The sequence below is a fragment of the Microtus pennsylvanicus genome, chromosome 2 (genome assembly GCF_037038515.1).
Source record: "Microtus pennsylvanicus isolate mMicPen1 chromosome 2, mMicPen1.hap1, whole genome shotgun sequence".
Taxonomy (NCBI): domain Eukaryota; kingdom Metazoa; phylum Chordata; class Mammalia; order Rodentia; family Cricetidae; genus Microtus; species Microtus pennsylvanicus.
Genome location: NC_134580.1, coordinates 104,847,198 through 104,857,394, shown reverse-complemented (window position 1 = coordinate 104,857,394; position 10,197 = coordinate 104,847,198). Strand labels below are relative to the sequence as shown.

The 10,197-nt window shown below is 41.8% G+C and overlaps 1 protein-coding gene across 1 annotated transcript in view; it reads right to left on the bottom strand.

Annotated features, from left to right (window-relative positions):
• Positions 1-19: 19 nt before the first annotated feature.
• Usp8 (ubiquitin specific peptidase 8) overlaps positions 20-10,197 on the bottom strand; it is a 50,153-nt gene continuing 39,975 nt past the window's right edge. The window contains exons 14-19 of the mRNA XM_075962062.1: positions 7,343-7,543; positions 6,071-6,281; positions 3,764-4,000; positions 2,739-2,881; positions 1,049-1,181; positions 20-891 (exon numbers count right to left, since the gene is read on the bottom strand). Coding sequence (XP_075818177.1) covers positions 706-891; positions 1,049-1,181; positions 2,739-2,881; positions 3,764-4,000; positions 6,071-6,281; positions 7,343-7,543 — 1,111 coding nt within the window. The 3' untranslated portion in view covers positions 20-705. The remainder of the gene's footprint in view (positions 892-1,048; positions 1,182-2,738; positions 2,882-3,763; positions 4,001-6,070; positions 6,282-7,342; positions 7,544-10,197) is intronic.

Here is a 10,197-nt window from a genome sequence, read left to right as displayed (position 1 = left end):
AGAAAGAACACTTACAAGGTTTCAAGTGTTTTCTTTTTTCATTAAGATTTTAATGTAGATGTAAATGAATTTTTAAAAAATTAAAGTTTCCTTTTTTTTAGAATAAAGATTTAGTGCACAAATACAGCCCAAAGCCAACAGAAAAATAGTTTTGCCCTGTCGTTTTCCCACGAAAGCACTGCAGCTACCTAGAAAAGGCCAAAAGAACAAAAAAATCTCTCTTTCCCAGGCTTTCAGAGAAGGGCAAGTTAAACTATGTACAGCAATCTGATGTGCAAGAGTGCAATAAATATGTACACATACATTCCTATCTGCGTTAGGTCATCCTAGAGTACTCATAGTGGACTGAGCTGGGACTAGAAATGAGTAAAGGCTATAGCAGTGAATAGGAAATCGAGGGTTACAATGGTTTATACAATAGAATAATAAACATCTGGCTAATGGATTATTTTTAACTTTGGGGCAGACTAAAAAAGTTGTTTTGAAATAAATGATACATAGGGATGCTTACTGTGATACTTGTTAAACGTCAGTTGTTTGTTTTTGCTTTTGATAAACAGCATTGACCTGATTATATGGTGCTAGTAATGCAGCCCCCAGGATTCTGGAATTCCTCTACATAGCCAGTCTCAGCGCTCTGTTATCTTTGTAAGCATTAGATGAACCTCTGCGATTTAAAAACAATACACCATAACCTACACCTCTTTATGTGGCTACATCAGTTACGCGTGGTCCCAATGAAGTATAAAAGAGGATATAAGCTGCTGCCGACTTCACAGAAGACACGGAGATATCGGAAACTTCATGATCATCAAACTTAAACCAGCGCTGCCTTGCTGCATTTTTACAATAGGCTGTGTAGTGGCCTCCATCCAGCCCGCCATAGTGGTTCTGTATCAAGAAGACAAACAGAAACTGAATCATTACTTAGCACAAGTCAGTTATTTCCAAAGCTTGGCTGTTATCACTCTCCTATGAGGAAAGAGTGCTGGAGCCTCCTGTTGCTTAGTTTGTTTTAAAAACATTTTTAGTTCAATGTGATACTTACTGAAACAGAAAACAAGTTATATTTCTTCAAACTGTTCTTTGGACCAATAACATACTGGGACAAGTCAAGGTTTTCTAGCGGGAAGTCCACGGATGTTTGCAGCTTCTGCTTCCACCTGCCATCATAGGAAAATCTGCAGAACAACCATCACACGAGTCAGACCGACAGCAAAGACAAGCGCCAGTTTTCACAATTTAGCATGGATTTCAAGGCAAGCTCTTAACTCTCACATCAGCTGTGCCGTCTTAGGGCCAGCAAGATGCTCAGTGGTGAAGTGCTTGCCATGTAAACCTCGCAACAATCTGGGCTCGATGCCCAGAATCCATGTAAGGGTGGAAGGAGAGACAGGATTCCACAAAGCTGTCCTCTGCGTGTGTGGCATGACAAGTGTCTGCCTGTACACACAATACATGGCCTCTGTTTAGTAATGGAAAGACCGATGAAGACACTGAGTTGTTGAGAAGCAGTTCATTGTGGGAGTTCTTTTTGCACATACAATGCTGTGGGCTTTTTTTTTACAGCATGATTTTACATTTTTTTTTTAAAATATTTATTATGTATACAATATTCTGTCTGTGTGTATGCCTGCAGGCCAGAAGAGGGCACCAGACCTCATTACAGATGGTTGTGAGGCACCATGTGGTTGCTGGGAATTGAACTCAGGACCTTTGGAAGAGCAGAACCTATGAGCCATCTGTCCAGCCCCTAATATATATCTATTTTGGTTTTTCAAGGCAGGGTTTCTGTGTAGCTATGGAGCCTGTCCTGGATCTAGCTCTTGTAGACCAGGCTGGCCTTGAACCCACAGAGCTCTGCCTGCTTCTGTCTCCGAGTGCTGGGATTAAAGGTGTGCGCCATCACTGCCCAGCCCACATTTTTTTTTTTTTTTTTTGATACAAGGTCTCAGAAAGTCCAGGCTGGCTTTGAACTCTTGGTCATTCTGTTTCCATTTCCCAAAAGCTAAAATTACAGGTCTGTACTACCATGTTACATATATTTAAGTTGTTATAGTTTATATTTTGGATTTTTTTTTTTTTTGATTTTCGAGACAGGGTTTCTCTGAAGTTTTTGGAGCCTGTCCTGGAACTAGCTCTTGTAGACCAGGCTGTCCTCGAACTCACAGATCCGTCTGCCTCTGCCTCCTGAGTGCTGGGATTAAAGGCGTGCGCCACCACTGCCCGGCTATAATTTGGATGTTAATTAAAAAAATATTTTATCATTTTATGTGTATGGATGATTTGCCTGCATTTATGTCTGTTCACTGTGTGTGTGTCTGGTGCTCACAGATGCCAGAAGAAGGCGTTAGATCCCCTGGAACTGGAGTTACAGGCAGTAGTGAGCTGCCATGTGAGTGCTGAGAATTTAACATGGATCCTCTGGAAGAGCAGTCAGTGCTCTTCACCACTGAACCATCTCTCCAGCACCTGAATGTTAATTTTTATCTGCTAATCTGTTTTGGAATTACACTATGTAACATTTCACTTGATGTGACTTAAAATCTTATCTGAAATGCAATAATTTAGTTCCATTAACAGAATCGCATGGAATGACATAAAATGACAGGTACTGTCACTCTGCTGTCATGTATGCCAATATGTCATTAGGTTTCCCTGAAAGACAATACAGGACGTGCAAATTACAGACATTAGAGCTCCTCCATCAACTGCTAGTGCATATGCAGAGGCTTTACCGTTTCAGGTGTACCAAAAGCACAGGCGGCAATTTCCAGATCTCTATCTTCTTTAGAGAGTCCCGCCGAGCTCGGCAATGGCTGCAGTAGAATCTGTTGTTATCTGTGAGTTTTTCTTCTTTGGAAAATAATCTAAGGCAGTCCTAGTGGAAAAAAAAAAAATCACATGTGAATACTCAGTGATTCCCTTCCTCATAGAGTGCCAGGAGACCCTCTGCAGTAAGAGTGCTGCAGACACAAGGACACCTCGATAAGGTGGAGCAAGTGTCTGTGATAAGGAGGGGTCAGCACAGCACACACAAGGACCTTTATCCTGCGTCTGGTGGATCATGGTGGACTTACTGGAGGAAGTGAAGATTGGAGGTATCAATACAAGCCATTCTATTAGTTACACTGCTGTCATGTAGAAACAATACGTCTGATCACCAGGTAAAGTACACAGAAAAAGTAGATCTAAGTTAATGTCAAATGCAACTTCCTAAGTTAGCTTTCAAAACTCCTGAAAAATACATACTTTTCCGGATGGGGGATTGGCTGACTGATGAAGTACTCTCCAGCATGCACAAGGCTCTGCATTCAATATTGTCAACAAACTTCTGGCTGCACCTGGTGACCTGCCTATACCCCTTCTCCCCCCAGCACTGTAGAATCAAAGAAAGAATAGCTCAAGTTCAAGGCCAGTCCCATTTCAAAAAGTTAATGGCTATAGGCTGGAGAAATGGTTCAGCAGTTAAGAGAACTTGCTCTTGCTGAGGACCTGGGTTCAATTCCCAACACCCACATGGCAGTTCACACCCTCCTACTTCATGGAATCTAATGTCCACTCTGGCCTCTGTGGGCATTGCATTTAGTTGGTGTACAGACATATACCAGCAAAAGACCCATCACATAAAATAGTAAGGTAATAATAAAAATTCCGAGGGCTAGGATGTAGCTCACCTATTTTCCTGTCAGGATGAGGCAAACTTCTATGCACACACAAGTAACATTTGCATCAACACATGCTCTCTTCATCTTACACTTACCTGTAATGTGCATTTACTTGTGGATGCTAGTGGCAATGACAAATACATGAAAGCCTCAAATGTCCGAGACTTTTTGTGGCAGGTGAGGCACTGCACTGTGGATTTGAACTGACCCTGAAAGAGTGCGACAATAATGGACTCGTTGAGCTGCTTGTGTTTCTGCCAAGCGTGTTCTGCCGCTTTAAAGTCATCGAGGTGATCATTGTTCTCTTCCTTATGCCTCTTCCGATTGTCAGCCTAGGAACGAGAACAACTCATTTCTCTTAGTACCTAAGAGTTTGGTGTTGATGGTTTAGTATGAAACTCAAGAAATAACACTAAATAACATTTTACACATTTAGCCACACTGAGAAGTTCTGGTCTCAAAACAATTAATTCTACCAACCAAATCCCACTTTCCTGAAAGGGTGTGCCTTGAACTTCTTGTCTGTTGTTTGGAGACATGGTCTCACGATGCTGCTCTAGCTGTCCTAGAATTCTGTTATGTAGACCAAACTGGCTTGAACTCAGAGATCCGCCTGCCTCTGCCTCCCAAGTATTAGGATTAAAGATGTGTGCCACCACGCCTGGCCTTTATTACAACTTCTGGATATATTTTTATTTGAAGTATGTAGGAGGTCTGAACTTCTACTTCTGTCAATGCTGAAGGCTGAGTTCTGCTCCAAGAGCAGACGCTATCTTGCAGGGTCAGTGGAGAATGAGCAACTGCCATGTGCCCAGCCATAAGTGGAACACACGCATCACCACGGAAGAGGTTCACGGAGGAACAGCAGAAGGAAGAGGAGAGAAGTGTTCATGACACTTAAACCAACAGCGGCTGTGACTGCACAGATAGATCTGAGCAAGAGTAGGCCAGTACCATGGAAGGGAAAGGTGCTCATGTGTCCCACGACTCCCCTAAGGATTTATAATGACTGACTGATGAAGGAAGGAGAGATATTTCCTTCAGTGACATACCACTGATAAGGTACACATGTTCTAGTAAACAAACCTCGCGCAGCCTTCTGTACTACTAATGAAACTCACTGAGTTATAGGGGAAAAAAGGTATGAAGAGAGGAAGGCAATTAGCCAGAGTTGGAGGCGGGCAAGAGAGAGTAAGGGGGCACAGAAATGCTTGAAATATGTCCATGTATTTATACATAATATAAGCTGATAGCGTTTTAAGTCAATGCCATTTTTTAAGATTTCACTGTTACTATTGAGGGTGCATGTGTCGAGGTGCATGAGGTAGTCAGTTCTGTGAAGCTGGGTCTCTTTTGCCTCCTTTACTTTTGTTTGAGGAGCAAACTGAGGCCACCAGACTTGGCTTTGCCAGCACTCTTACACAAGGCTGAGCCATCTTGCTAGGCCCAAAGCATTGAACTGAAAGATGATGTTTCACGTAACTAGGCATTAGGGTTAAAATTCAACAGGCGCAATTTCACTGTTAGAGGCTCATGAATTTACCTACACCTGACCCCTTGAGACAATCTATGTAGCCCAGGCTGTCCCTGAAGTAACCATCTTTCTCCCTCAGTCTCCTGAGTGCTGGACTTAGGTGTGAGCATCACAATAGCTTGAATTTTTATACTCGTGTTAGTTGAGAACTATGACCTTAAAGGCTTTTCTGAAGAAACAGGTGACACTTGGTGCTAAGAGCAGCTGTGTACAGATGGAGGCGGTCCTTATGTCAAGATACTGCGTAATGAAAGCTATTTACCCGCACCACTTGCTGACATGGAGCAATTCTTATTTTGGAAGGTAAGTCTTAGAACATCAGAGTATAACACACACAACACATAAATATGTACTAATATATAAAGAACAAAGATGTTCAGACTACAGTTAATAAAACCAGGACTTTGCTTTCATAAGCGTGAGGGTGACAAGAACACCTCCAACAGCTACTTTACCACCTGTAAATTGTTCAGTACTTCCTATTGGTACTTGAGTAAATGACCACACACTACTTTCCAAATCCAGATTGCACAATCCTAATCTAAGAATCCAAAACACATGGCATGCAGCCACAAGTAGAAAATTATACTCCATGAGAAAAAAAACATTAAAAAATAATTATTCAAAAAGTATTGCAAAAAATTTAGTTCAGGAAACACATATATAGAAAATAAAAATAAGTTTTATGTTGAGACCAGGGTTCCAGTCCCAGCATGCCTCATTCTGTAAATGCAAACATTCAGCTTTTTCTGGGGAACTCAGCAGACATGCTCAGTATGGTCGCTGTCTAGGAAGGACCGCTGGTGAACGGGGATTTGAGCTGCTACGAGGACGGAAGCAAGTGGAGCTGCAGACAGCCAATCCTTACCTTATTTAGATCCTCATGGAGGCCATCCATGAGGAACAGCAGCAGTTCCTGGGAATCTTGCTGGCTGGATCCTGCAAACTGGTCGTTAATCTTCCCGATGGTGACTTTGAAGTCTTTGGGACTGATGTATCTGTACTGTCCTGTCCACAGCGCTTTCATGATGATACCAAATTCTTCTGCCACTTCACCCTTGTGCCCCAGCAAATTTGACCTGTGCAAATAAAGTCACCAAAGATAAATAAAGGAAAAGGTTTTAAGTTATAGTGGGTTATTGATATCAGCACAAAATTACACGCATAACACACAAAGGAATCACTCACCTGCAGGCCTGGATCAAACACGTCTGAACCTGACTTTGCTGTGGTCCTCCAAATCGTTTCCTTATCCTGGCTGCAAGCCCTGCTCCTCACACTCATCAACAGGCTGCAGTCAAAGATGGAAGCTGTAACCCTGACAGTGTCTGCCATCTTGTTTGTCCTTTATGACCAGACCTGAGATAACTACCCAGCATTCTTGCAGTTAAAGAGAATTTTCTTTTACTAACAACTCCTCTGCAGCTGAGTGGCAAGTGCTACAGTCTGAGTACGTCCTTTCAAAATTTCGTATTGCACATAGACTGGAAAAGGCCCTTGCGGGACTAGAGAGTGTTAAGAGGAATTGTTGCTCATGCAGAAAACCAGGTTTGATTCCTAGGAGCCAGACGGTGGCTCACAATTACCCGTGACTCTAGTCCCAGGGGATCTGGCGTTCTCTTCTGGACTCCTCAGATACCTACACTTGCATGTGCACATACTCCTAAAGACACATGCATAAATATACAGTTAAAAAGAAAAAAAAATAGGGCTCTGAGAGGTGACAGGCAAGAACATGACATAGTGATTGGGATTGGGTTTGCTGAAAAAGGGCCCTTCCATCTCCTACTACACTGGAACAGCACAATGCTCATCTTGGATTCTCTCTCTGGACCTGTGAGTAAGTAAGCCCAGGAGGTAAAGGTTCCCACCATGTGAGCTGACGTGACTTGATCCTGGAACCTACACTAGAGGGAATCGATTCCTGAAAGTTGTCCTCTGACATGTGTGCCCTAGTTTGTGCATATTCATTCAGATACACAAATAAAATTTTAAAATTAAAATTCTTTTCTTAAAAAGAAAAAAGATTACCTAGTCTTGGGTTCTTTGTTATAGCAGTACAAAACAGAGTACGGCAGATAGAAATTACGGTTGGATTCCCTTTTCAACAGTGTACTGCAGCAGCGAGATGTTCCTTTACCTGTTGATATCATCCTGGTAGCAGTTCCGGTTGAAATAATCAGCCAAATGTGGAGCATTACACAGGCACTGCAGTATTGAGTTCATGTAACAAGTGTTTCCCAAATTACGAAGTCCAGTAAGAGCTGGTCCAGATCCTCCAAAAACAGGATTGAGATTCCGAATCTGAGAAGCAGAAAGTCTTGAGATCTCAGCCTTAGGCCTAAGGAAGAAAGAACAAGATGCCTTATACAGAGCATCTCGGCTGGAGTCCACACGCTAACCTGCTGTGTTCTCTGAGACATTTAGCATGAGGCTAACTCTATGTTCCAGGATCCTCCCATGAAATACATGCCCACAACTTCTCTTGTGAGAGTTCCTGGATCTAGAGTGACTTGAGAGAGGTCCTCTAGCTAGTCCTGAGTTACTTTCCAATGGGGGAAAGCTCTTTCAGACTTCTCCAACTAGCCCTGAGAGGTTAGCATTATGAAATACTCTTAACTAGAACATGAGAGAACTAAATACAATAAAATCTTCTGTACTTATAAATTATATATTAATTATAGAAGGACAAATATGTAGTATGTTCTCTCATATATAGATCACAGCTGCTAAACATTAAATAGTATATTTAAGTGGCAATAAAGGTAGTAGAAACCCACTAAACAAGAAAAAAGAAACTTTAAGAAAATGAGGTTGGGGAGAGCAACAGAACACATGAGCTACGAAAGGATTGCTGGAGGCAGAGGAAGCAGAGGAGACTGGGAGTTTGGGATGAGGAGAGTAGGAAAGTACTTGAATTAAGTGTGTGCAAACCTTTTCTCAATATTGTATTTCATATCTGCACAGCATTTTCACTGTAGTAGATATGATACATTTAAGAACTAAAGAGGGGAATTCCCGGCAACCACATGGTGGCTCACAACCATCTGTAATGAGGTCTGGTGCCCTCTTCTGGCCTGCAGATATACACACAGACAGAATATTGTATACATAATAAATAAATAAATATTTAAAAAAAAAAAAAGAACTAAAGAGGGGGCTGGAGAGATAGCGCAGTGTGGTTATGAGCACTGCTGCTCTGCCAGTAGATCTGGTTTGATTCCCAGCACCCACATGGTGGATCACAATCACCTGTAACTCCTAGTTTGGGAGACCTAATGCCCTCTTCCGGTCTCCAAGGATACTGGGCATATACACGGTACACAGACATACATGTCACAAAACACCCCACACATAAAAAATAAATATTTAAAAAAATAAAGAAGCAGATATTTACACTTGTCTAAATAAAATCATACATAAGATGAAAGTATATGCTAATCATAAAACAGTCCTCAAATGAGGCAAAGATCTTCTGGGTACCTAACTATGCCTCCAGCCACTAAGTCACACATGGACGGCCATACTTAATTAAAAATTAAAGCCATTCTGGACCGAAAGAGGCATCTGCTGGGCTGGAGATGCTCCCTGGGTCCTGCGCATGTGTCCAGAGCGCTGTAGTGAAGGGAACCTGACTAGAGGACGGTCCCTTGTCTGGCTGATCCCCACACGTGTTCCCTACCCATGAGGGGAATATGGAAAAACACGCAAACTATCCCAATTTTCCCTACATGATCTTTCTCTGTTCCTGTATTTTTTTAAAAAAAAAAAAACACATGAACTATATATAGATAGCTTCAACTATTGCCAAATTAATGAACTTTAATAACATTATGATGTAAAGATTTCTAACACATCTGAATTGTATTAATTCCAAAAGCTCTTTCAAATAGGTCTCTTTCTGGCAAAATGAAGTCTCAGAAAACTGATTAACTATTTCCTTGGGATGTGTCAGAAAATAAATAGAAAATTCTTAGTAATTAACAAATAATATATAATACATGAAAAACCCCAAGTCACTTACTTATACATACATCAAACCAGTATCCAAGACCCCTAAAGTAACAGTATGCAAGGCTAGTCCATGCCTGAGTGAAACGCTATGGTGTCTGCACTGACCTGTGCACACCTTCCTGTCTCCTTTAAACCACTTCTGATTGTTCATCACACCTGATACAATGTAAACAGCTGTTAAGCTGTGTTAAAAATGATAAAGATAAACATCTATTTGTGTTCAGTTCTTCTATAGCCCCCACCCCCAATTATTTTTGATCCCTTATTGGTTAAGCCCTTAGATGTAGAAACTACTCAACATGTTCTTGCTTTTGTTGTTTGAGGCAGGGTCTCACATAGCCCAGGGTGGCCTCAAACTTGTTATATGGCTGAGGATGACCTTGAACTTCTACCCCTCCTGTCTCCATTTCCTGAGTGTTGTTCTTATAGGTGTACCTCCCCATGGCTGGTTTGGGAACAAACCCAGGATTTGGGTATGTTAAGCAAGCATTCTGTACTGAGCTATACCCCAGCCCAAAAACCAAGGATATTGAGGGCCAGTTGCATTTTCACCATTCCCAAAGTGACGAGAGAAACACAAGTAAATGATGTGCTACTTTGAGAAACTTAAACCGGCTGGTCACCCTGTGAGCAGAGATGAGAACAGGAAAGGAAAAATGAGACAGAGGAAAGGAGGCATTATGGTACCTGCATTTTTACAGATAGAAGACTGAACTCTTCCATGACTGGTTGAGAGAAACGAAGGCTGGAAATTGAGTACTGTAACACTGCCCATTCTTGAGTGGTGAGACAGCACAGTGGTAAAGACACTTGCTACCAAGCCTGATGACCTGAGTTCAATCCTCAGGATCCACATGGTAGATGAGAGAGCTGAAATCTCTCTCTTTCTCTCTCACACACACTTTTCTTTAGTAAAATTAGAAATTAATTTTAGTAAAATTAGAAATTGTGACCTATGAAAGATGAGAGGAGGCCTGGGGC